The sequence below is a fragment of the Heteronotia binoei genome, chromosome 19, assembly GCF_032191835.1.
Source record: "Heteronotia binoei isolate CCM8104 ecotype False Entrance Well chromosome 19, APGP_CSIRO_Hbin_v1, whole genome shotgun sequence".
Classification (NCBI taxonomy): domain Eukaryota; kingdom Metazoa; phylum Chordata; class Lepidosauria; order Squamata; family Gekkonidae; genus Heteronotia; species Heteronotia binoei.
The window spans coordinates 5713941-5740712 of NC_083241.1; the positions used below are offsets into that span (position 1 = coordinate 5713941).

General features: G+C 50.8%; 1 protein-coding gene and 2 non-coding genes across 3 annotated transcripts; 2 read left to right on the top strand and 1 right to left on the bottom strand.

Annotated features, from left to right (window-relative positions):
- The first annotated feature begins 619 nt into the window (after positions 1–619).
- CILP (cartilage intermediate layer protein) lies at positions 620–26772 on the top strand. Its single transcript, XM_060260180.1, has 8 exons — positions 620–733; positions 3282–3365; positions 5790–6059; positions 13315–13500; positions 18994–19308; positions 20387–20495; positions 22849–23006; positions 24317–26772. The coding sequence occupies exons 1-8, from the start codon at positions 670–672 to the stop codon at positions 26659–26661; spliced, it is 3531 nt and encodes a 1176-aa protein (XP_060116163.1). The 5' UTR covers positions 620–669; the 3' UTR covers positions 26662–26772.
- On the top strand, positions 8614–8685 carry TRNAL-GAG (transfer RNA leucine (anticodon GAG)). The gene has a single exon. It is a non-coding gene; the product is annotated as a tRNA-Leu (tRNA).
- Positions 21521–21595, bottom strand: TRNAS-ACU (transfer RNA serine (anticodon ACU)). Its single transcript has one exon. It is a non-coding gene; the product is annotated as a tRNA-Ser (tRNA).

The window sequence follows — 26772 nt, forward strand, 5'->3', positions numbered from 1 at the left end:
CCAAGAGAACTGTCAAAGAGGGCAGGGGTGTTTTTCATTTTCAGAGCAGGCCCATCTTGACAGAGTAGGGTCGCCAGTCCTGCAGTGGGGGCAGGGGATCCCCTGGTTTGGATGCTCTTCCCCTTGCTTCAGAAAGTGTGTGTGGGGGGTGGGAATGTCTGCTGGGAACTCTATTATTCCCTATGGAGGCTTATTCCCAAAGGAATGGAAAACTGATTTGCGGGTATCTGGGGCTCTGAGGGGCCCTATTTTTTGCGTCAGAGGCGCCAAATTTGCTGAATAGGATCCAGTGCCTCTCCCTGAAATACCCTCCAAGTTTCAAAAGGATTGGATCAGAGCCTCCAAAGTAGGCACCCCTATCCTTCATTATTTCCAATGGAGGGAAGGCATTTAAAAGGTGTGCGGTCCCTTTAAATGTGCGGGCCAGAAGAACTCCCTTTGGAGTGTAGTTGTGCTTGTCACAACCTTGCTTCTGGCTCCACCCCCAAAGTCCCCAGATATTTCTTGAATTGGACATGGCAACCCTATGACAGAGATGTGTTTCTTCCTAGGCTGTTCCAGGCAAGAAGGCTGAAGAAAAGCCAAGCGTCACTGCAGGATCAGGGGAGATGCGTTCCGTTTGACCGAACCTCGGCTCCTGAGGAAGCGGCTCTTCCCCTCCAAAAAAGGATGGCTGCAACGAAAAGAGGGCTTCTTCCTTTCTTCATCCTCCTGGGAGCGCCTTCCATTTGGGGTGAGCATTGCCGCCAGCCAGAGGTTGTTTTGAAGAAAAATAGGTGGTGGAGCTCATTAGTATAACTCATTAGCATATGCCGCCACCCCCCAGCCAAAGCAACCCAATGCAAGAAAGGAGAGCCCCAGGTGAGCGAGGCCTGCTTAGACTGGCTAGAGATCCAGCCAGCAGACCTTGCTTGCCTGGGGCTCTCCTGGGCTACCCCCCCTCCAGTAGGGTTGCCAAGTCCAATTTAAGAAATATCTGGGGACTTTGGGGGTGGAGCCAGGAGACATTGGGGGTGGGGCCAAGATCAAGGCTGTGACAAGCATCATTGAACTCCAAAGGGAGTTTCCTTAACACTACCCTTCCAGGAAGCCCCACCAAACAATGGGCACATCCACAAACCTATTGCCCTTTCACTACACCCCCTCCAGCCTAGAAATAGCAGCTCTCCAGCAGCCCTGGCCTCACTCAATGCACAGCAGCCAAGAAGGTCAGAGTGCCTGCTCCGGCTGCAACGCCACTGAGGATGTTCTCCGCAGCCGAGAACGAAACGTCTGGAAGGAAAACTTTCTCCAGTAGAACACGGCACTTGAGCCCGAAAGATTCTACAAACCCTAATGATGTTACCAGCCGTGAAAACCTGAAATCTTTGATACCTGGGATGAATTCGGCCAATTTAGCACCCCCAGAAGACCAGTGTCCTAGGCAATCACCAGTGTTCTAGGCCCTGCTTGGAGCCATGCAAAACAGGATGGCCTGAAACAAAAAGGTGCTTGACTCTCCATTGAGTTCCCCTCACCCAAGCACTCTGTTTTTATGGAGGAAACAGGAGGACGGGCAAAAAAATGGGAGCAGATCTGAGAGAGAGAGAGAGAGAGTGAGAGAGATTGGATTTATACCCCACCCTTCACTACCCAAAGGAATCACAGAGCAGTTTACAATCTCCTTTCCCTTCCCTTCCCCCACAACAGACACTCTACGAGGTAGGTGGGTCTGAGAGAGCTCTGACAGAAACTGCCCTTGAGAGGAACAGCTCTGTGAGAACTTGTGACTGACTCAAGGTCACACCAGCAGTTCTTATACACACATATAAATTTGGACAGTTACACCTCCCTTTTCTCCTCAACGGGAACCCAAAGAGGTTTATAACGTCTCCTCTTCCATGTCACTTTTCACAATAATACCAATACTATGAGGCAGGCTAAGGTATGAGAGAAACTAACAGGTCCAAAGCCACTCAGCGAGAAGGGATTTGAAGCCAGGTCACCCAGAGCTTAATCCTATTTTTTAACTATCACACCACGCTAGCTGTTTGGCATTAGGGGACAGAGCTTCAAATGCAAGAACACACAGCTGACAGGCAGCTTTGAGCCCTAGCCCCTTTCTGTTCCTCATCACAAAATGGTGCTGCCAACTCTTGTTGGTAAATTCCTGGATACCTGGCGGGTGGAGCCTAGGGAGAGATTTCAGCAGGTTACAGTTCCACAGACTCAACCCTCCCAGACCACCATTTTGTCCAGGGGAACAGCTCTCTGCTGCCTGAAGACCTGTTGTAATTCTGGTCGATCCCCAGGCCCCAACTGGAGGTCATGCAACACAAAAGAGAATCACGGAGATTGAGACGGGGCTACAAGCCAGAGGTTTCCGAGATAACCAGCCTCCAAAAGAAACACAATTGAAATTGTAGCAAAACCTAACAATGTATTTCCAAATATTCTAATAGCCACAATTACAGTAAAAGGAAACAGAACCTTTCTTCCACCCCCCAAGGCCTATAATCATTCAAATGCAAATAAATGCAGTCCTTTTTCAAATACGGAAAAAGGCATTTTGCCGCTTCTTTGAGCTTCCTCATTTTGGATGGAAAGTCATAGAGAATAGTTAGCATGGTGATTCTGCATTTGAAAATGTCTTTCTGAAGCTCAAAGAAGTGGAATGTGAAACAAGGAAACATGTACAACCTTGTTTGGTGTTGTGGTTAAGCGTGTGGATTCTTATCTGGGAGAACCAGGTTTGATTTCCCACTCCTCCACTTGTAGCTGCTGGAATGACCTTGGGTTAGCCATAGCTATTGCAGAGGTTGTCCTCACAGGGTGTGTGTTGTGTGGGGGAGAAGATATAGGAGATTGTAGGCTGCTCTGAGTCTCTGATTCAGAGAGAAGGGCAGGGTAGAAATCTACAGTCTTCTTCTTGTTGTTGCATTGGAATAATTTGCTGGCTGCATTTTAAGGCACGGCTTCTGAATACATCCAACAGCCTCAAAAAGACGCTTCAATTCCTTATCTCCACCTCTGTATTTGAGAAAGGAGTGCATTTATTTGCATTTGAATGGTTATAGGACTTGGGGGGTGGAAGAAAGGACATTCTGTTTCCCTTTTACTGTAATTGTGGCTATTAGAATATTTGGAAATATTATTAGGCTTTGCTACAATTTCCATTCCATTCTCACCTGAAGGTTGGCAACCCTGACATGGAATAGAATATAAGATCCTGTATTCGAGTCACTGTGTTCTTTTTCTCCAATGTGTTTGATAATATTTCTCCCCTGACCTTCCTCCTTAAGGTGATCGTGTTTTGAAGCAATCGGTCAGTAGGATCCGGCCTGGACATTCACCGTTCAGCCTGACGATCAAACACGGCCCAGACAGTAAGTAATTTCCTGTCAGTCAATCGTGCTGTTTTTGGAAAGATGAAGAATATTTGTTCTGGGCATCTGGGGCGGTCCATTTTTCTTTCCCAGTTTACTATGAGCCCAAGAAGTTTGCTTCCGTGACCTTCTCTGGAAATGGAAAACAAACTCATTTTGTGCCACTACCTAAATGGTTTTGGCGATTGCCAAAAGAGAGTCTTCTTGGCTGCTTTTGCTCCAGCTTCGGAAGTCGAAACATTCAACTACGGGCCATGTCTCCTCACAGGATGACTTCCCTTGCTCCTTTTCCTCTCAGAAGATTCCAGAAGGACGAATGAACCACGGCTAGTGTAGCCTTAGCAGTGGAATGCTACTGCCCCAAAGCCCTTTGGAGTATTTATGAGTAGTGATCCACAGAGTCTCTGGTTCGAGTCTTTCCCTTGTCTTGAGGTGGCCAAGTGTTTCACAGTCCCGGCTGCAATATGAGAATAGTAATATCCGTCTGCTTTACAGGGTTGTTCTGAGAATTATTGAGGCAACACGCGCAGAATGGTTAGCAAGTGTTATCCGTGTACGATCCTCAGAAAAGCATTGTTCTGGAGGGAAGAAATAAATGGGACATATGAATATATGAAGCTGCCTTCTACTGAATCAGAGCCTGGGTCCATCAAAATCAGTATTGTCTACTCAGACTGGCAGCAGCTCTCCAGGGTCTCAAGCTGAGGTTTTTCACACCTATTTGCCTGGACCCTTTTTAGGTGGGGATGCCGGGGATTGGACCTGGGACCTTCTGCTTACCAAGCAGATGCTCTACCCCTGAGCCACAGCCCCATTCATGGCTCTCCAGGGTCTCAAGCTGAGGTTTTTCACACCTATTTGCCTGGACCCTTTTTAGTTGGAGATGCCGGCGATTGAACCTGGGACCTTCTGCTTACCAAGCAGAGGCTCTACCCCTGAGCCACCGTCCCTCCCCAAACGAAAAACGAAGAAGCATGACCAAGGAAATTCGGGAACTTACCTTGACTGAAATCAACTCCTCCTCAGCACAGACTGATGGCAAAAGGGGAAGAATGCAAGAACAGTCCTGTTGGATCAGATCTAGTCCAGCATCCTGCCTCACACAGTGGCCAATCAGTTTTTCTGGATGGCCAACAGGACACAGAGGTTGAACTTGCAGCCTTCCCCTGAGGTTGTTTCCTGGCACTGGGATCCAGAGGTTTAGAAGAACGTGAGATTTGTTCCAAAAAGCCAAGTCAGCCAGCAGCAGCACTTCTTCCAACTTCAGGTTCTAGGGTTGCCAAGCTCCAGGTGGGGCCTGGAGACTTGTCAGAATTCTAATTCAATGGATGGGCCATTGGCCTGATCCAACATGGCTTCTCTTATGTTCTACCTGATCTCCACACTAAAGAGATCAGTTCCTTGGTGTAGTGGTTAAGTGTGTGGACTCTAATTTGATTCCCCACTCCTCCACTTGCACATGCTGGAATGGCCTTGGGTCAGCCATAGCTCTGGCAGAGGTTGTCCTTGAAAGGGCAGCTGCTGTGAGAGCTCTCTCAGCCCAACCCACCTCACAGGGTGTCTGTTGTCGGGGGGGGGGGAAGGTAAAGGAGATTGTGAGCCGCTCTGAGACTCTTCGGAGTGGAGGGTGGGATATAAATCCAATATCATCTTCTTCTTCTTCTCTGGAGGAAATGGCTGCTTTGGAGAGTGGACTCTTTGGCATTAGACTTTGCTGATGCCCCACCCCTCCTCAACCCCTCCATCTACAGCTTCCATCCCCTAATCCCTAGGAGCTTTCTCACCTGGAGTTGGCAACCCTACCAGAATCTAGATTCCCTGGGGCTTTTCAGGAACCTTCACTGACGCTTCAGCTGAGCATTTTGGAGGACAAGACTAAAAAATAGGTCAGGGGTGGCCAAACTGCGGCTCGGGAGGCACAAGCGGCTCTTTCACACATATTGTGTGGCTCTCCAAGCCTCCACCGCCCCATTGGCCAGCAGCTTAGAGAATGCATTTAAAGTTGTTTTCTTTCCACCTCTCCCTTCCTCATCTATTTATCTTCCTTCCTTCCTTCCTTCCTTCCTTCCTTCCTTCCTTCCTTCCTTCCTTCCTTCCTTCCTTCCTTCCTTCCTTCCTTCCTTCCTTCCTTCCTTCCTTCCTTCCTTTGACATTCATGTCTTGTAACTCTCAAACATCTGGCATTTATTGTATGTGGCTCGTAGGTTAAGCAAGTTCAACCATCCTTGAAATAGATGGTCCATTCATGAAACCTCCGGCTCTTCCTGCCCAATCTCTCTTCAAATGAAAAATCTCTCTGCACCATCTTTTTTTCCTCCCTTCCGTTTACCCTCCTTGGGCCTTAAAGGACAGAGAGGGCTAGAAACTTCAGACAAGGACACTGCCAAAGCCTCGAGGGTGCCCGAATCCTTTTTCTGTTCTCAGGTCAGGGCATATGGACAGCGTGGTTCAATATCGACCACCCGGGAGGCAACGGGGATTACGAGCGTTTGGACGCCATCCGGTTTTACTACCGCGACAGGGTGTGCCCGAGACCCTTCCGCATCGAAGCCCGCACGACGGACTGGATTCCTGCAGGCAGCACAGGCCAGGTGATCCACTCCAGTGCGCAGGAGGGGTTCTGGTGCCTGAATAAGGAGCAGCCTTCGGTGGAAACCTGCCTCAATTACGCCATTCGCTTCTTGTGTCCTGCAGGTAAGCAGCTGGGCCATTTCTGGCATGCAACCTAGAGTTTTCCGGTGTAGCTCATCAATTAGAAAAGTCCTATCTGAATGAGCCATAGAGACAAGAACCTGTAGAGGAGAGACTCATTTGTTACAAGATTTATCACTGCCGTTTTTTCCCCCAAGCCATCTTCTGAGGCAGAGAGGAGATTGCATATGTTAGATGTTAAAAGGGCCTTATTGTATTACATGAGTCGAACAAGACAGTTTCGCAAGACGAAGACGTCGTTTGTGTGCTATTGGGGTCCTCGGAGAAGAACTCCAGCATCTTCTCAGACCTTATCTAGATGGCTGGTTACTATAATAATAATAATAATAAAATTTTATTTATATCCCGCCCTCCCCGCCTAGGCAGGCTCAGGGCGGCTAACAACATATCCATACAATAGTTATACAAAACTTTAAAATCAGCATTAGTCTTAAAAAACATTCTAATTTATTAGGGTTTGTAGAATCTTTTGGGATCGTGCCGTGTTCTACTGGAGAAAGTTGTGCATTGAGTGGGGCCAGGGTTTGCACAGCAGCCAAGAAGGTCTGAGCGCCTGCTCCGGCTGCAATGCCACTGAGGATGTTCTCCGCAGCTGAGAACGAAACGTCTGGAAGGAAAACTTTCTCCAGTAGAACACGGCACTTGATCCCGAAAGATTCTACAAACCCTAATGATGTTACCAGCCGTGAAAACCTGAAATCTTTGGTAACATTCTAATTTACATTTAACAATAACAGTGGTATTTCTGGTGCTATTCTGTCAGTTAACATCATGGCGGAAGTCACTTAGGCGGAAGTCACTTAGGCGAATCCATCAGCTCAGCAATCCTTCAATCGGCAGTCCGCAAAGGCCATCCTAAAAAGGATGGTCTTGCAGGCCCTGCGGAATTGGTCAAGGCTCCGCAGGGCCCGCACCTCTTCCGGGAGCTGGTTCCACAGGCATGGAGCTACGATGGAGAAGGCCCGTGCGCGGGTGTTCTACAATTTCGCCTCCTTTGGCCCGGAGATAGTCAGCTTGTTCTTCCCTGCTGACCTCAGTACTCTCTGGGGCTCGTATGGGGAAAGACGGTCCCTCAGGTAGGCAGGTCCTCGACCATATAGGGCTTTAAAGGTAATAACCAGCACTTTGTAGTGAACCCAGTATGTAACTGGCAGCCAGTGCAGTCCGCGCAGCCCTGGCTGTATGTGCTCCCACTTCGGGAGTCCTAGTAACAGCCTAGCCACCGCGTTCTGCACCAGCTGCAGCTTCCGGGTTCGACACCGAGGCAGCCCCATGTAGAGGGCATTACAGTAGTCCAATCTTGAGGTGACCGTCACATGAATCACTGTTGCTAGGTCCCGACGCTCTAGGAAAGGGGCCAACTGCCTTGCCCGCTTCAGATGAAAAAACGCCAACTTGGCAGTGGCCGCTATCTGGGCCTCCATTGATAATGAAGGCTCCAGTAAAACTCCCAGGCTCTTGACTTGGTGCGCCATTTTCAGAGGTACACCGTCAAAAACCGGGAGAGGTATTTCCTTCCCCAGAGCGCCGCGGCCCACGCAAAGGACCTCTGTCTTCGTCGGGTTCAGCTTCAACCCACTCAGCCTAAGCCAGTTTGCCACGGCCTGCAATGTCTGATCCAGATTCCCTGGGATGCAGTCAGGTCGGCCATCCATTAGCAGATAGAGCTGGGTGTCATCTGCATATTGATGACATCCAAGCCCAAACCTCCGGGCAATCTGGGCAAGGGGGCGCATGTAGTTGTTAAATAACATCGGGGAGAGAACTGCTCCCTGGGGCACCCCACAGTCTAGTGTGCGCCTCTGGGACAGGTCACTCCCGATTGCCACTCTTTGTCCCCATCCCTTGAGGAAGGAGGAAAGCCATTGTAAGTCCAACCCCCTAACCCCTATGTCGGCAAGGCGGCAGGTCGGTAGCTGATGGTCGACCGTATCGAACGCCGCCGACAGATCTAACAACATCAGCACCGCCACGCCACCTCGATCCAGATGCCGCTGGAGGTCATCTACCAAGGCGACCAGCACTGTCTCCGTCCCATGCCCCGGACGGAAGCCGGACTGGCAAGGGTCTAGGATGGAAGGGTCTTGGCTATTGTTGTAGATTAGCAAGGGTCCCCTGTCCAGTTAGAGTAAGAGCTCGTTCCACGAGAGCGATGGGTTCATCAGTAGCTGCAAGGAGAGGAGTTCTATTAGTGGAGATCTGTAAAACCGCAACACAGTCCTCGGCAGAGACATTTGTGTGACACTGTGCACTGGATCTGCAGCAACGTCGAGATACGGATGTGGGAAAAGCAGTTCTTCATTCGCTATTTCAATAAGAGACTCACCCCACCACCATCAAGGTGAGAAGCTCGAGAGTGGGTCCCAATGTGGGGATGCACAGGAAGACGGACGGAGGGAGGGACGGTGGCTCAGTGGTAGAGCATCTGCTTGGGAAGCAGAAGGTCCCATGTTCAATCCCTGGCATCTCCAACTAAAAAGGGTCCAGGCAAGTAGGTGTGAAAAACCTCAGCTTGAGACCCTGGAGAGCCATGAATGGGGCTGTGGCTCAGTGGTAGAGCATCTGCTTGAGAAGCAGAATGTCCCAGGTTCAATCCCCGGCATCTCCAACTAAAAAGGGTCCAGGCAAGGAGGCGTGAAAAACCTCCGCTTGAGACCTTGGAGAGCCGCTGCCAGTCTGAGTAGATGAGACTGACTTTGATGGACCAAAGGTCTGATTCAGTAGAAGGCAGCAAGATGCCCAGAACAGCCTTTGGGGAAGGATGGTGGCTCAGTGGTAGAGCATCTGCTTGGGAAGCAGAATGTCCCAGGTTCAATCCCCGGCATCTCCAACTAAAAAGGGTCCAGGCAAGTAGGTGTGAAAAACCTCAGCTTGAGACTCTGGACAGCCGCTGCCAGTCTGAGTAGACAAGACTGACTTTGATGGACCCAGGGTCTGATTCAGTAGAAGGCAGCTTCAGATGTTCATATGTCTGGGGGAGGGATGGTGACTCAGCAGTTGAGCATCTGCTTAGTAAGCAGAAGGTCCCAGGTTCAATCCCCGGCATCTCCAACTAAAAGGGTCCAGGCAAATAGGTGTGAAAAACCTCAGCTTGAGACCCTGGAGAGCCGCTGTCAGTCTGAGTAGACTGACTTTGATGGACCCAGGGTCTGATTCAGTAGAAGGCAGCTTCAGATGTTCAATATGTTCAACGGACGATGAAAAACAGTGTTACACTTACCTGTAACTGTCATTCATCAAAGTCTTCTGTGCATACACACATTCCCTCCTGCCATTCCCACTGTGAGTTCTCATTGATACAACAGGTCTAGAACTTATGGCGGCGGAAGTGGAACTAGGGGAATGTGGGCGGTCCGCCGTTGGGGGGGAGTCCGTTAAACGGGGGTAATGCAGACGTAGCCTGTTTAACGGCAGACTGCCAGATATCTGGAAGAATTCTAGGCTTGTCCATCAACCTCCGCAGCAGGATCTGACATCAATGAGACCTTGGAGAAAAACAACAAACTCACTCCGTGTAGAAAATAATTCTCTATGTAATCCGCAAAATACGATTTCTGAATAGCAAATAACAATTCGATGGTACAGAAAGAAAAACATCCTACGCATGACGCAACTACTGTCCAAAAACCAAGTCACATTTAAACTGTAGTCCAACGAATGATAAAAGAACCGGTCGGATTTCATTTCAGATATTAAGTATCCTTCTTCAAGGGACCGTCTTTCGTATTCATAAGTTCAGTAGAGTTGACATGCCATAATTCATTTCCTGGCTTTCCAAGATTCTGTTTTGTTTTAATTCATTTTTCTGGAAGGCCACTGCCAGTTACAGTGCATCAGAATTTCGTTGTGTTCATCATGGAGTGAGTTTGTTGTTTTTCTCCAGCTTCTTTCACCTTCATGGTCCTGATCTCCGCTGACATAAATGAGACCTTGTCGGGTCGGGCGTTGTGTATCATAAAGCGTAATGCCAGGAAACAGAGATGTAAACTTTATAAAAGACACAGACAAAAAACTTAAAATAAAACATACTTAAAAGATTAGCGCTCATTGGTCTTCAAGGTGCTTTCTTTGTATCTCTTCCATGGGATCCAGGGAGCTGGGCAAAGGAAGCTCTGGCTCTTTTCTTCCTTTCCCAGGTGACTGCCAGGGGAGGGGGTGGAGCCTCAACCAATAGAAGGAAGAGAGACTCGGCTCAGTAGCTCTGCTGTGCGATTGAGAGAGCTCAACGGCAAAAATAGAGGTTTTGCTCTGCAGCTCCTGTGCGATTGAGCAAGCCTTGCAAAGCAAGCTGTTACGCAGAAGGAAGCAAGAGAGAGGGAGAAGGAAGCAGATGACAGCCAGTTGCTCGGGAGCCTGATAGGAGCATGTTTGACACCCCTGCTTGAAGAAAGTTAATGTGTCCTTGCCGATGTGGATTTCCTTGGCCCTGGTCTGCCATGGAAGCTGGCTGGCCTGGTCACACCCTCTCAGTCTAGCCTACCTGTGAGGAGCGAACTGAAGAGGGGAGAAAGATGTCAGCCCCTTCGGGTCACCATAGGGGAGAAAGGGGAAGGGGTTAGAAACAAAGTAAATCAATTAATCAAGCAACTCAGCATGATTTGACTGAATTATTGTATATATCATTTATTTTGAACATTTTAATAGTGCAGAAACATTTTAATGTTTGATATTTGCTTCCTCGGGGAACCTATTGGGGTGGAAAGGCAGCCTAGAAATGTTTTAAATAAATCAATTTACTTCATTTATACCCTGGCCCTTCTCCCCAGTCAGGACCCAAAGCATTATAACTCCTCTCCTGTGAGGTAGGCTAGGCTGAGAGAGGGTGACCGGCCCAAGGTCACTCAGCCAGCTTCCATAGCAGAATGGGGATTCGAATCCGGATCTTCCAGTTGGACACCCTGACCACTACATCAGGCCGACTCTCAGTGCACTATAGCACATGCACACTGACCTGAATAGTTATCAGATCTTGGAAGCTAAGCAGGGCTGACCCTGGTAAGTATGTGGATGGGAGACCTCCTTGGAATACCAGAAGTTGGGAGGTGGGTATGAGCTTTTTGCGTGCATGCATACTTCTTCAGATACACTTCAATGTATCTGAAGAAGTGGGCATGCACACAAAAGCTTATGCACCAACTTGGTGTAGAGAGCCAGTTTGGTGTAGTGGTTAAGTGTGCAGACCGGGTTTGATTCCCGGGTTTGATTCCCCACTCCTCCACTTGCACCTTCTAGCATGGCCTTGGGTCAGCCATAGCCCTGGCAGAGGTTGTCCTTGAAAGGGCAGCTGCTGTGAGAGCCCTCTCCAGCCCCACCCACCTCACAGGGTGTCTGTTGTGGGGGAGGAAGGTAAAGGAGATTGTGAGCCGCTCTGAGACTCTTCGGAGTGGAGGGCGGGATATAAATCCAATATCTTCATCTACCTCACAGGGTGTCTGTTGTGGGGGAGGAAGGAAAAGGAGATTGTGAGCCGCTCTGAGACTCTTCGGAGTGGAGGGCGGGATATAAATCCAATATCTTCATCTACCTCACAGGGTGTCTGTTGTGGGGGAGGAAGGGAAAGGAGATTGTGAGCCGCTCTGAGACTCTTCGGAGTGGAGGGCGGGATATAAATCCAATATCTTCATCTACCTCACAGGGTGTCTGTTATGGGGGAGGAAGGTAAAGGAGATTGTGAGCCGCTCTGAGACTCTTCGGAGTGAAGGGCGGAATATAAATCCAATATCTTCATCTACCTCACAGGGTGTCTGTTGTGGGGGAGGAAGGGAAAGGAGATTGTGAGCCGCTCTGAGACTCTTCGGAGTGGAGGGCGGGATATAAATCCAATATCTTCATCTACCTCACAGGGTGCCTGTTGTGGGGGAGGAAGGGAAAGGAGATTGTGAGCCGCTCTGAGACTCTTCGGAGTGGAGGGCGGGATATAAATCCAATATCTTCATCTACCTCACAGGGTGTCTGTTGTGGGGGAGGAAGGGAAAGGAGATTGTGAGCCGCTCTGAGACTCTTCGGAGTGGAGGGCGGGATATAAATCCAATATCTTCATCTACCTCACAGGGTGTCTGTTGTGGGGGAGGAAGGGAAAGGAGATTGTGAGCCGCTCTGAGACTCTTCGGAGTGGAGGGTGGGATATAAATCCAATATCTTCATCTACCTCACAGGGTGTCTGTTGTGGGGGAGGAAGGTAAAGGAGATTGTGAGCCGCTCTGAGACTCTTCGGAGTGAAGGGCGGAATATAAATCCAATATCTTCATCTACCTCACAGGGTGTCTGTTGTGGGGGAGGAAGGGAAAGGAGATTGTGAGCCGCTCTGAGACTCTTCGGAGTGAAGGGCGGAATATAAATCCAATATCTTCATCTACCTCACAGGGTGTCTGTTGTGGGGGAGGAAGGGAAAGGAGATTGTGAGCCGCTCTGAGACTCTTTGGAGTGGAGGGCGGGATATAAATCCAATATCTTCATCTACCTCACAGGGTGCCTGTTGTGGGGGAGGAAGGGAAAGGAGATTGTGAGCCGCTCTGAGACTCTTCGGAGTGGAGGGCGGGATATAAATCCAATATCTTCATCTACCTCACAGGGTGTCTGTTGTGGGGGAGGAAGGGAAAGGAGATTGTGAGCCGCTCTGAGACTCTTTGGAGTGGAGGGCGGGATATAAATCCAATATCTTCATCTACCTCACAGGGTGCCTGTTGTGGGGGAGGAAGGGAAAGGAGATTGTGAGCCGCTCTGAGACTCTTCGGAGTGGAGGGCGGGATATAAATCCAATATCTTCTTCTTCTTCTTCTTGGTTGGTCTTAAAGGTGCCACTGGACTCAAAACTTTGTTCTCTTGCTTCAGAACAGCATGGCTGAATAACTTCTTGAATCTACAAAAAGCTTTGTATTGCTTCTAAAGCTTATTGTGTCAGGGCTTTTTTTGCAGCAGGAACTCCTTTGCATGTTAGGCCCCCACCCCCCTGATGCAGCCAATCCTCCAAGAGCTTACAGGGCTCTTCTTACAGGGCCTGCCGTAAGTTCCAGGAGGATTGGCTACATCAGAGGGTGCGTGGCCTAATATGCAAAGGAATTGCTGCTACAGAAAGAGTCCTGGACTAGTAGCACGCAATCAGAAGCATAAAATATATATTTAAAAGAACAAACCTGTGTCATGAAACCAGCGCTGAAAAGAGACTTGCTTCGTTTCTCTGTACTCTTGATTCCATGAGACAAGTCCTCAGTAATGCAGCTGCATTCCCCTTTCCCAGGCTCTTTACTTCAAGAATCCAAAGTGCTGTGGTCATCGTGGTCAAAGTGGAGCGAGTGCTCTGCCAGATGCGACCAAGCCGGGGTCCAGATTCGAACTAGGAACTGCCTGGTGGAAAGCCTCCAAGACCCACGCTGCCAGGAAGTGAGCGAGGAAGGCCGGCGCTGCATTGGACCCCCTTGCTCAGGTGATTCCCGTACTCCTCACCTGGCTGATGCATTGCTGCTGGGTCAAACGTACAGTTCGTTTCATTCAGAGACAGTCTAAGTGTGAAACCAAACAAGATGAAAGTAGTTCTTCGTGTTAAGTTCCCAAGATGGATTTTTTTTTTTAGCTTGGCATTAACGGAGAGCAGGTTTGGTGTAGTGGTTAAGTGTGTGGACTCTTATCTGGGAGAACCGGGTTTGATTCCCCACTCCTCCACTTGCACCTGCTGGAATGGCCTTGGGTCAGCCATAGCTCTGGCAGAGGTTGTCCTTGAAAGGGCAGCTGCTGGGAGAGCCCTCTCCAGCCCCACCCACCTCACAGGGTGACTGTTGTGGGGGAGGAAGGGAAAGGAGATTGTGAGCCGCTCTGAGACTCTTCAGAGTGGAGGGCGGGATATAAATTCAATGTCATCATTATCATCATCATCAACGTGGCGCAGAGTGGGCAAGCTGCAGTAGTGCGGTCCAAGCTCTCTGCTCACAACCTGAGTTCGATGCTGGCGGAAGCTGGGTTCAGGTAGCCAGCTCAAGGTTGACTCAGTCTTCCATCCTTCCAAGGTTGGTAAAATGAGTACCCAGCTTGCTGGGGGGAGAAGTGTAGATGACTGGGGGAGGCAAGGGCAGACTGCCCTGTAAAAAACTCTGCTGTGAAAACGTGCTGTGACATCACCCCAGAGTCAGAAATGACTTGTGCTTGCATAGGGAACTACCTTGACCTTTTTATCTGGGGCTCCAGTCTGAATCAGGACTGTGGGAAGAGAACATAAGGAGAGCCCTGCTGGATCAGAGCAATGAGGGTCCATCCAGTCCAGCCTCCTGTCTCACACAGTGGCCAGCCAGTTCCTCTGGAGAGACAACAACAGGGCAGAGAGGCTGAGGCCTTCCCCTGAGGTTACCTCCTGACTCTGGGATTCAGAGGTTGATTGCTTCTGAATATGGAGGTTCTCCTCAGCCACGCTGGCTAGGAGCCACTGATAGACTTCATGAATCCATCCAAATCCCTTTTTCAAGATGTTTATTTCTGCGGCCAAGCCATCACTCCATCCTCTGGCAGCAAATTCCAGATCATTTAATCACTCTTTGTGTAAAGGAGTATTTTCATGTATATACCTTTTAAGGTACTATCACGAAAATGAAGATAGGAGTCACTGTTTTATTATTCAACTAGGGGTGTGCAAAAAAAAAATTCAGAATTAATCGGATTCAGAAATATACGGGGCCAAAATATTCCAAATACCGTATATTTCCGAATACCGGTAATCGGAATAGCCGTATATATGGTAGATATATGGCTATTTCTGAAAAAACGGCCCCATTATACCCTATGGGCCACTGAAATAAATGGCAACATAGGGCATAATTAGAGGCTACTGGGGGGCAGGGGGTTTGAGGGAGAGTCCCCAAAACTGCAGGGAACCCGCAGGGGACTCTCCCCTACAAAACCCCCAAGTCCCAAAAAGATTGAGCCAGGGGGTCCTTGTCTTTGGGCTCCCCAAAAGGCTCATTGCCACCAATGCTGGTGAAAGCCCAATTAGTCACTTCCTCCACTATAATTGCTGTGGGGAAAGTGGCTCTGGCCAGAGTGGGGTTTGAGGGAAAGGCCCCAAAACTGCAGGGCAGCTAAAGGGGACTCCCCCGCATGCAACCTCCCTGGCCCAAAAAGACTGCACCTGTCTGTGGGCACCCCAAAAGGAACACTGCTCCCAATGGTGAGAAAAAAATGGTGAGAAAAAACTGTAATTATCGTGGAAAAAGCGGCTCTGGGGAGCAGGGGGTTTTGAGGAGAGCCCCCCCCAAACTGCTGTGCAGCTTCAGGGCACTGTCCCACACAAAACCCACCAGGCCAAAAAGAAATTGGACCAGGGGGTCCAGTTCCTGGGGCACCCAAAGCCAAACCTAACTTCACACCAGAGAATCTCTATAGGACCCAAATGCACTACATCCATCTATCTACTCCATGAACCCTGCTGGCCTGGAACCAATATAAAACCAGTTGTCAACATCACTGCCACACAAAACACATTCTGCTCAAGGTCTGCTCTGCATACCTGGCTGCAGCAAACCCAGATGCCAGCTCTCCAGCCCTGCCCCAAACAATGTGGGGAGAGTGGGCCAAGCACAGCAGGCATGCTGGTTCTGGGTCTCTCACCAGATGCCAGCTTCCCTGCCACAGAACACACAATCTACAGATGCCAGCTCTCCAGTCCTGCCCCAAACAACACAGCTCTCAAACAAGAGAAGCGGTGGACCACACCTAGCTCCACATCATTCTGTATTTGACACAAAGCAAGAAGCATTTAGACTTACCTTGAGTGATGGATGGCTGGCTGGTCCAGGCTCTTTTGCGTTACCCAGGGTGCACCATGAGGAGGCGTGCCAGAGTTGCACCCCAAATGAGGAAGATCACTGGGAGGGCCTCAGCTTGTGTGAGAGGAAGGGAACCATTCCTTCTCTCTCAGCTCAGCAGCAACACACCAGCTATCACTGTCCCATTAGAGGGACCTCAGCATTGGTATGGCTGCTGGCTGCCTGTCATCATCACTGGCACCTCCCTCTTTCTTCCTCCTGCCTCTAAAAAAAACCTGGGTTATCCTGGCTGGGCCTGTGGGTGCTGTCGGTTACAGTTGGGGTCTGCAATGGCCCTTTCAATATTATTAGGCATGTGTGGATGAGGACAGGAAATTTGGATTGCTTTGCAGATTTTAAACCAGCATTCACTTTTGGTTTGGGGATGGATGAGGGGTGGGGGTGGGGGGTGCACTGCCAATCAATTTGTGAGTGAGTTTTTGGGCTCTTTGGACTCTAGTCTATGTTTAGTGGGAGAGTGTTTTACAACCACCTTCCAAGCGCAAGTTGACCCTCAGGAAGACCAACTGCTCAACTGTCCAGGGTTGCAGGTGATTGCGATGTGGGCAGACAATGTTGCCCATATACGAAAAGACGCGCTTGCTCTGCACACTCGTCAGTGGGCATGAGAGGAATGCCTTGGCTATGGAGGAGAGCGCCGGCCAGACCCCCTCCTTCGTGACCCAGTAGTCCAAAGGAGACGTTTCCTGCGACTCGTTGGGCTCCAAAAGATAGTCCCGCACCATCGCAGTGCCCGTCTCCACTCTCAGGGGCCTACCGCTCCCAGAGGGGCCAACGAGCCGCCCGATGAGTGTTATCTCAGCACTCTTCTTGGCGTGAGTCTGGTGGGAAACACTGCCTAGGCAGGGAGGTTGGGGATGAACAGCAGTGGAAGTGGCAGATGAGCTGCTTCCATCCCCTCCTCCTCAGCTACCGGCACTGGGCCCACCCTGACTCTGCAGTGCTCGACCTTCTGGGAGAGCTCATCTTGCCAGCGATCAAGCTCGTTGGCCTGCTCGGTGATCATGCCCTTAAGGCGCGGGTCTAACATGGTCGCCATCATGTAGACCTTATCCTGGGTGAAAGTCTTAAAGCGGGTCTCAAGCCCTTCCTGCAGCCTAACAATCAGGGCGTGCACCAGTGGAAGAACGTCTGCACGGCCTTGAGCTGGCACTAGAAACAAGGCCAGGTCCTCACGGGCCATGTGGACCATGGGGACGACCAGTGCGATGGGGAGGGACGGTGGCTCAGTGGTAGAGCACCTGCTTGGGAAGCAGAAGGTCCCAGGTTCAATCCCTGGCATCTCCAACTAAAAAGGGTCCAGGCAAAGAGGTGTGAAAAACCTCAGCTTGAGACCCTGGAGAGCCGCTGCCAGTCTGAGAAGACAATACTGACTTTGATGGACCAAGGGTCTGATTCAGTATAAGGCAGCTTCATATGTTCATATGCTTGCCATGTCAGACAAGGCATTTCTGTGTGGGTCTTGAAGGGCACAAGAACCTTCACAGTCTGAGAAATGACCACCCAATCCTCTTGGGTGAGACGGTTCTCATCCCAAAAGACCCTCATCTCAGAGACAAAGGCATTTAGGGCTGCTCTCTGCTCCACCATGCGCTCCAGCATGGCACAGGTGCAGTTCCAGCGTGTGCCGACGTCACCGATCAGGTGGTGCCCTGGCATGCCTGTCAGTGTCTGTTTCTCAAGCAGCAGATACGAGTCCGTATTGCTGCGTGAGAAGTGACCCGTGATGTGCCAACACTTCTGGAGCAGAAGTCGGTACTCATGGGTCGCGGCTAGATACCGACGATCCTGGCTTTTTGTGTGGCCCAATGTGTCCTTAACCATGAGGTGGAGAAGGTGGGCCACGCAAGGAAGGCGTTGTAGGCTCTGACGCTGGACAGCCGCCTTGATGGAGCCACCGTCAGTCACCACGAAGCCCGTGGCAATGTCCCCGCTGCCTACCCAGCCCTCTAACTGCCGTGAGAGGAAGGCTCTGAGAGTGTCCACCGTGTGGCGTGTCGACTGCTTCCAGACTTCGGAGGTGTACGGTTGCCCAAGCTGACCGGCAGCTTGGGTGTCTGTAGTCACCTCCTATGAGGTGCTCGGGGCAGACACATCATGTCTCGGGGTGGCAGGAGGGGCTGGCCAACGGGGGGGGGGAGTGGGTGGAGATGGAGGCACCTCGTGTGTCTCCATTTCTTCCCCCTCAACTCCATGCGGCCTCCCCTTCTGGCCATCCCCTGAAGGATTGCTGGTGCTCGAAGGAACCGAAGAAGGGGGCTGGTCCTCCTCAACCAGCTTCTCCTCCAGCTCCTGCATGACACTCTGCACCCCAAAGCTCATCTCCAAGGAGTTGTCCTCAAAAACCGTCCCCAAAGCTCATCTCCAAGGAGGGCTGCTCTTGCTGCCCCTCCTCTGGCTGCTGGGCTGAGCAACATCAGCTGGAGGAGAGACTGCCTGAGCAGCAGACCCCTGCTCAGTGCCAGCACCTAATGGCACCTCTGCTGGGGGCACCCCAGCAGCAGCCTGGAAGAAGGGCCCAAGGCGGGACTTCTTCATCACACTCCGGCCAGATGTGTAAGGTCAGGTAAGGCTGAGAGAGAGCAGCAGCAGCTGAGGCCAGCCATCAGCTACATAACAACCCTGCAAAGCATGCATTTGCAATGCATGCTTTGGATTGGCTGCTGGGGCTCTTCTCCCCCTCCCTCCCTGATCCCAGGGAGGCTATGGGAGAGGCAGGAAAAGGCAGAAACGGCGGAAAAGGAGGCAAGCAGCTCCCCTGAGGCTGCAGAAGCTCCTTTCCCACCTTTTCTATGGACTTCCGAATACTGATTCAGAGTTGTCCTCAAAAAGGAGGGCAATCCGTATTCGGATTGCCCTTGTCTTCAAGGGCAATCCGAATACTGATTCAGAAGTATACAGGAGCCATGTACAACTCCCGTATAATGTCTGTAAATTGGATTCGGAAGTATACGACGCCATATACTTCCAAATCAGGGGGTATTCGGAGGTTTATTTGGTTCAACCGAACCGAATGTACACCCCTATTTTCAACCTTTTTTTATGGTTTCCAAAGGGGAAAAAAAAGATTGCTCCCGTCTAACCAGACTTTTTCCTCTCCAACCCAGTTTGCAACATGACTTGCTCCATGGGACGCGTGAATGCAGAGTGCGACTCGTGTATGTGCGAGGATCATCTGCTGTACGGAAAAATCTCCCTTCCGGATGGAGCTCCAGCTGCCGGCGCAGCCGTCTACCTACAAGCCAAGACGCCAAAACTATTAACAGTGTCTGAGGTTGATGGGACCTTCCAGGTTCCTGGAGTGTGTCCCGATGGCCAAACCACTCTGCAGGTCAAAAAGCCCAAGTACAAGACGGTTTTGGTCGCTGTGCCCAAGAGCTCTCATGGTTCTTCTTCTCTCCACATCCGCTTGAAAAAAGCTGGTAAGGAGTTGTTTTATGCCTTTGCGTGAAGCTGAGGGATTTTGTTAGGCAGAGTGTTAAAGCTGCAGCACTGCAGTCCTAAGCTCTGCTCTCGACCTGAGTTCGATCCCCAGTGGAAGCTGGGTTTTCAGGTAGCTGGCTCAAGGTTGACTCAGCCTTCCATCCTTCTGAGGTCAGTAAAATGAGTACCCAGCTTGCTGGGGCGGGGGAAGCATAGATGACTGGGGAAGGCAATGGCAAACCACCCCATGAAAAGTCTGCCGTGAAAACGTTGTTAAAGCAACGTCACCCCAGAGTCGGAAACGACTGGTGCTTGCACAGGGGACCTTTCCTTTCCTTCAGTCTTCCATCTTTGGCCCACTGGGATGTCTGGAATGGCATGAGGTGTACCCACTGGGCAGTGTTCCCTCTAAGCTGAGCTCTTGTGAGCTAGCTCACAATGTTTTAGCCTCCAGCTCACATATCTTTGTCTCACCTCAGGAAAAATGGCCTCAGGGCAAGCTAATTTATGCAGCAGCTCACAACTTTAATGCCAGTAGCTCACAAAGTAGAATTTTTGCTCCCAAGACTCCACTGCGTAGCGGGGACGCTGCCACTGGCCTGTATGAGAGTCAGTTTAGTAAAGCAGAACAAAGCAGTAGAACAAAGTTTGAGTCCAACGAAGTTGTTGGAAGTGGTTGCTGAATCTGAGGCCTGGTGGTATTGAACTTGAATGTAGCTCTTCCCATAGGGAGGCTCCAAACATCCATCTCAGAATCTGAACACGTTAATATGGTTGAAGGCAGTTCTTCAGGGACTTTGGGCCCAGGCCTTGAAGGTTAAAACCAGCGGGTTGAATTTTACCAGCTTCCACACTCATATCTCAACTGGTCCTCCTTTTCGCTGCGGTGTTGGTACTCCACAACATTTGCCCCCATGGTCAAAAGGCCCCTCTTCTCAGCAGGAAAGTTAGTAGACTCCAACCCAGTATCTTGAACTGGGCCTAGAAACAAACTGGGGATGGATGCATCCGTGTCTGGATTTTGAACCAGGGGGTGTTTGTGCGGTGTCTTCAAGGGCAATCCTTTTCTTTCCTCAGACAAACCGTACGTGACAAAACAACCAGAGAACAAAGCCCGAAGAGAGGGACAGAGCGTCACTTTCTGCTGCCAAGCGGTTGGAGATCCAGCCCCAGAACAATATCTTTGGTAAGGAAATTAATCAAAGATGCTGCGTGTTGCGTGCTTCTTGGAGGTGGGAAGTGCCATCACATCACAGCAGACTTACGGTGACTCGGGAGGGTTTTTGAGGTAAGAGACGTCAGAAGTGGTTTGCCGTTGCCCGCCTTCTCATCTCAACCCTGGTCTCCCATCCAACCCTGCTTAGCTTCTGAAATCTGATGAGATGGGGATAGCAGGTCAAAGCAAGAGATGGACAGTGGTGTTTTGCCCTTGCCTGCCTCTGCATAGCGACTCTGGACTTCCTTGGTGGTCTACCATCCACATACTAATCAGGAATGACCTCAGGAGATGGGGGGCTCTCCTTCCTTGGAGGCTTTTAAACATAGGCAAAATGGCCATCTGACAGCACTGGGGATCCTGTGAATTTAGGGGGAGGTGTTTGTGAGTTTCCTGCATTGTGCAGGGGGTTGGACTAGATGACCCTGGAGGTCCCTTTCCAACTCTATGATTCTATGACCCTGCTTAGTGTCCAAGATCTGACAAGATCAGGCTAGCCTGGGCCATCCAGGTAGGTCTGTCAGGCTCCAACCAGGGATCCCCTGGTCTGAAGGGCCCCAACCCATTAGCAGAAAGCAGGCTGCCGGGGAAGGGGGGGGGGATGCCCACCACCGAAAAGCCCCACTGCTGCCCACTGTCCCCAGCGCGATGATGTCACCAGGAAGTGACGTTATCATGCTGGGGATGCTCTAGGAGTCATGGTAAAAACCCAATGGCACCACAGAACATATGAAGCTGCCTTCTACTGAATCAGACCCTTGGTCCCTCAAAGTCAGTATTGTCTTCTCAGACTGGCAGCAGCTCCCCAGGGTCTCCAGCTGAGGTTTTCCACACCTATTTGCCTGGACCCTTTTTAGTAGGAGATGCCAGGGATTGTACCTGGGACCTTCTGCTTACCCAGCAGATGCTCTACCACTGAGCCACAGCCCCATTCATGGCTCTCCAGGGTCTCCAGCGGAGGTTTTTCACACCTATTTGCCTGGACCCTTTTTAGTTGGAGATGCCGGGGATTGAACCTGGGACCTTCTGCTTAGTAAGCAGATGCTCTACCACTGAGCCACAGTCTCTCCCCCAGACATATGAACATCTGAAGCTGCCTTCTACCGAATCAGACCCTGGGTCCATCAAAGTCAGCATTGTCTACTCAGACTGGCAGTGGCTCTCCAGGGTCTCAGGCTGAGGTTTTTCATGCCTATTTGCCTGGACCCTTTTTAGTTGGAGATGCCGGGGATTGAACCTGGGACCTTCTGCTTACCAAGCAGATGCTCTACCACTCAGCCACAGCCCCATTCATGGCTCTCCAGGGACTCCAGCTGAGGTTTTTCACGCCTCCTTGCCTGGACCCTTTTTAGTTGGAGATGCCAGAGATTGAACCTGCGACCTTCTGCTTACCAAGCAGATGCTCTACCACTGAGCCACCCTCCCTCCCCTGCTTTCCAGGGTCTCAAGCGGAGGTTTTTCATGCCTATTTGCCTGGACCCTTTTTAGTTGGAGATGCTGGGTATTGAACCTGGGTCCTTCTGCTTACCCAGCAGATGCTCTACCCCTGAGCCACAGCCCCATTCATGGCTCTACCACGGAGCCACTGTCCCTCCCCCAGACATATGAACATCTGAAGCTGCCTTCTACTGAATCAGACCCTTGGGTCCATCAAAGTCAGTATTGTCTACTCAGACTGACAGCAGCTCTCCAGGGTCTCAAGCTGAGGTTTTTCACACCTACTTGCCTGGACCCTTTTTTAGTTGGAGATGCTGGGGATTGAACCTGGGACCTTCTGCTTACCAAGCAGATGCTCTGCCACTGAGCCACAGCCCCATTCATGGCTCTCCAGGGTCTCAGGCTGAGGTTTTCCACGCCTATTTGCCTGGAACCTTTTTAGTTGGAGTTGCCGGAGAGTGAACCTGGGACCTTCTGCTTCCCAAGCAGATGCTCTACCACTGAGCCACCGTCCTAGAGCGTCCCTAGCATCACTTCTGGGTGATGTCATTGCACCACATGCGAGAGAGAACAGTCCCCTGTCGCAGCAGTGGAGGGACCTGGCAGCCCTACGTTCAGGTCCGGGAAGACAAGCGGAGGTGGATTGATTTGCCTGCCTCTGCATAGTGACTCTAGACTTCCTTGGTAATCTTCCAGTCAAGGACTAACCAGGGGTAACCCTACTCGGCTTCTGAGACCCGATGAGATCAGACCAGGCTAGCCTGGCCCAGCCAGACCAACTCAAGAGTAGAGCTAGAAAACCCAAAATGGCAGGGATTTTTTTTTAGCGGGGAGGGAGGGGAAATAGCCTCGATCTTGCGTTCTAATACCCCTGAAATTCTAACAGGTTCCACAACGATACCTTACTGGACCCTTCACTCTACAAATACAAAGGCAACTTGGTGCTAAAGAACTTGAAAATGGACCAGGCAGGCCAGTATTTTTGCAAGACAAGCAACGACGCAGGATCCGCAAAGTCGCAAGCCGCCACTCTCTCATTAATAGGTGAGTTTCTTTGAGAAGATATTTGGTTGGAGAAGGAAGAGGAGGCAGAAAGGCGGGGTGGGGACCGGGGAGCATCTTATTGCACATGAAAAGAAAACCAGGGAAGTCCCTGAGAGCCGGTTCGGTGAAGTGGTTAAGTGCATGGACTCTAATCTGGGAGAACCAGGTTTGATTCCCCACTCCTCCACTTGCAGCTGCTGGAATGGCCTTGGGTCAGCCAGAGCTCTCTTATCTGGGAGAACCGGGTTTGATTCCCCACTCTTCCACTTGTAGCTGCTGGAATGGCCTTGGGTCAGCCAGAGCTCTCTTATCTGGGAGAACCGGGTTTGATTCCCCACTCCTCCCCTTGCAGCTGCTGGAATGGCCTTGGGTCAGCCACAGCTCTCTTATCTGGGAGAACCGGGTTTGATTCCCCACTCCTCCACTTGCAGCTGCTGGAATGGCCTTGGATCAGCCATAGCTCTCTTAACTGGGAGAACCGGGTTTGATTCCCCCCTCCCCCACTTGCAGCTGCAGGAATGGCCTTGGGTCAGCCAGAGCTCTCTTATCTGGGAGAACCAGGTTTGATTCCCTACTCCTCCCCTTGCAGCTGCTGGAATGGCCTTGGGTCAGCCAGAGCTCTCTTATCTGGGAGAACCGGGTTTGATTCCCCACTCCTCCCCTTGCAGCTGCTGGAATGGCCTTGAGTCAGCCAGAGCTCTCCTATCTGGGAGAACCAGGTTTGATTCCCCACTCCTCCACTTGCAGCTGCTGGAATGGCCTTGGGTCAGCCAGAGCTCTCCGAGAGCTGTCCTTGAAAGGGCGGTTTCTGTCAGAGCAATCTCAGCTCCACCCTCTCACAGGGTATTTGTCGTGGGGGAAGAAGGTAAAGGAAATTGTGAGCCTCTCTGAGACACTGAGATTCAGAGTGAAGGGCAGGATACAAATCCAATATCACAGGGGTGGCCAATGGTAGTTCTCCAGATTTTTTTGCGTACAACCCAGCATGGCCAATGGCTGGGGCTGATGGGAGTTGTAGGCAGAAAACATCTGGAGAGCTACCGTTGGCCACCCCTGCAATATCATCATCATCATCATCATCATCATCATCATCATCATCATCATCATCATCACCATCTTCTTCTCCTCCTCCTCCTCTTCCCCCCGAAGTTGCATTTGTCCAGAATTTAGATTCTGATCCAGAATTTAGATTTGTCTTTTGCCATGTATAGCAGCTCTACAAAAGGTTTTAACAGCAGCCAGAGCGACCTGAGATGGTGAGTATAGAAAGACGGGCACTGTGTACTAATGAACAAATTCTATTTCAACAGGAAAGCACGACGCCCCCTGTAACCCCACACCCGACAGCTATCTCATCCGACTGCCACACGACTGCTTCCAAAACGCTACTGGCTTCTACTACAACGTTGGTAGATGCCCATCAGACACCTGTGCAGGAACTTTAGACAACAGTCTCCGGTGCAAGGATGCCACTGAGTATTGCTGCGGGGTATCCAAAACGGAGACACAAGAAATCGTGTGCGCTGGATACACGCTTCCCATCAAAGTGGCCACCGAGTGCGGGTGCCAGAAGTGTGTCGAAACCAAGGCCACTGTTCGAGGAAGAGCTGTAGCTTTCGATACTGGGGAGCCCATGAGGTTCGGACATGTATACCTGGGAAACAATCGGATCAGCATGACGGGCTACAAGGGAACCTTCTCCATTCAAGTGCCCACCGGCACAGACCGCCTGGTTCTCACATTTGTCGATCGCCTGCAGAAGTTTGTGAACACCACAAAAGTGTTGCCTTTCAACAAAAATGGCGGGGCTGTCTTCCATGAGATCAAGATGTTAAGGAAGAGCCCGCCCATTACTCTAGAATCAACTAAGACTGCCATGATCTCCTTGGGAGAGATGGAAGGAGACGATCCGATAGCCACACTGGAAATTCCTCCCGATGTGTTTTATAGACAAAATGGAGAACCGTACGTGGGAAAAGTGAAAGCTAGCGTGACCTTCCTGGATCCGAGGAATGTCTCCAATGCAGCCGCGGCACAAAGTGACCTGAATTTCGTAGACAATGAAGGCGACATGCTTCCACTGAGGACGTACGGCATGTTTTCTATGGATTTCACAGATGAAACAGCCACCGAGGCACTCAATGCGGGGAATGTAAGAGTCCATCTCGATTCTGCTCAGGTCAAGATGCCAGAACATCAGAAAGGGATGAAGCTTTGGTCTCTCAATCCACATACGGGTTTATGGGAGGAGGAAGGAGAATTCCACCTTGACCAAAGGAAGCGCAGCAAGCGAGAGGAGAGGACGTTCCTGGTGGGCAACATGGAGATAAGAGAGAGGAGGCTTTTCAACCTCGACGTCCCAGAGAACAGACGGTGCTACATCAAGATACGGACTTACAGAAGCGAGAGATATCTGCCCAGTGAACAAGTTACGGGGGTTGTGGTTTCTGTTATCAACTTGGAACCGACACCGGGATATGCTACCAATCCTAGGGCCTGGGGCCGTTTTGACAGTGCAGTCACCAGCTCCAACGGAGCTTGCGTGCCAGCATTCTGCGATGACCAAAACCCAGATGCCTACAGTGCTTACGTCCTGGCAAGTCTCGGGGGAGAAGAACTCGAAGCTGTCCCCTCATCTCCCAGGCTTAATCCGCTTGCCATTGGAGTCCCGCAACCATACCTCAACAAGCTCAAGTACAGGAGAACGGATCACCTTGATCGGAATGTAAAGAAAACCGCTTTCAGGATAAGCGTGGCCAAACCGACTCCCAACGTTGCTGAAGAGAGCAACGGTCCTATCTACCCTTACGAGAGGGCCAGAGAATGTGAAGTGGCTCCGTACTTCTCTGCTCACTTCCGGTTCTACCGAGTCGAGGGAGACAGATACGACTATAACACTGTCCCTTTCAATGAGGATGACCCCTTGAGTTGGACAGAAGACTACTTGACCTGGTGGCCAAAGCCGATGGAGTTTAGAGCGTGTTACGTGAAGGTGAAAATAAACGGTCCTCTCGAGGTGAACGTAAGGTCTCGCAACATGGGCGGTACGCATCCACGCACCGTCGGCAAGCTGTACGGCATCAGAGATGTCCGCAGCATCCGGGATTTGGACCGACCCAGTCTCTCAACAGCATGCTTGGAGTTCAAGTGTAGCGGCATGCTGTACGACCAAGAACGAGTGGACAGGACACTGGTGAAAATTATCCCGCAAGGTAACTGCTACAGAGAGAGCGTCAACGGCATGCTACACGAGTATTTGGTGAATCATCTTCCAGTGGCTGTGAATAATGACTCCAGCCAGTACACTATGCTGGCGCCTCTCGATCCCCTCGGCCACAACTATGGGATCTACACCGTTACAGACCAGGATGCTAGAACTGCCAAGGAGATAGCCCTGGGCCGATGTTTTGACGGAACGTCTGATGGTTCGTCCCGAATCATGAAGAACAATGTGGGCATAGCGTTGACTTTTAACTGTCAGGAAAGAGACGCCCAGCAACAAAGCGTATTTCAAGCGCTGCGAAATCTGCCTGGTCAGTATTCAGCAAGTCCTCTTAGAGAAAGAATAGCCGTAAGGAGGCCAAACAGAAGCCGGGTGGTTCAGATCCAGGGAAAAGGCATTCCTTCAGTTAGAATTCCCCAAAGAGACCAGTGAGATTGTGTACACCGAGCCCTTAGTCTATTGGAGAGCCAGCATAAGAACATCAGAAGAGCCCTGCTGGATCAGACCAATGGTCCCTCTAGTTCAGCATCCTGTCTCAAACAG

What these genes read in the sequence shown, in the direction of transcription:
- CILP (XM_060260180.1), top strand. Translation starts at nt 670, where the DNA reads ATGGCTGCAACGAAAAGAGGGCTTCTTCCTTTCTTCATCCTCCTGGGA. An exon ending in CATCCGCTTGAAAAAAGCTG is followed by an intron (nt 19,309 to 20,386) that starts GTAAGGAGTTGT and finishes TTCTTTCCTCAG; the next exon opens with ACAAACCGTACGTGACAAAA. An exon ending in CGCCACTCTCTCATTAATAG is followed by an intron (nt 23,007 to 24,316) that starts GTGAGTTTCTTT and finishes CTATTTCAACAG; the next exon opens with GAAAGCACGACGCCCCCTGT.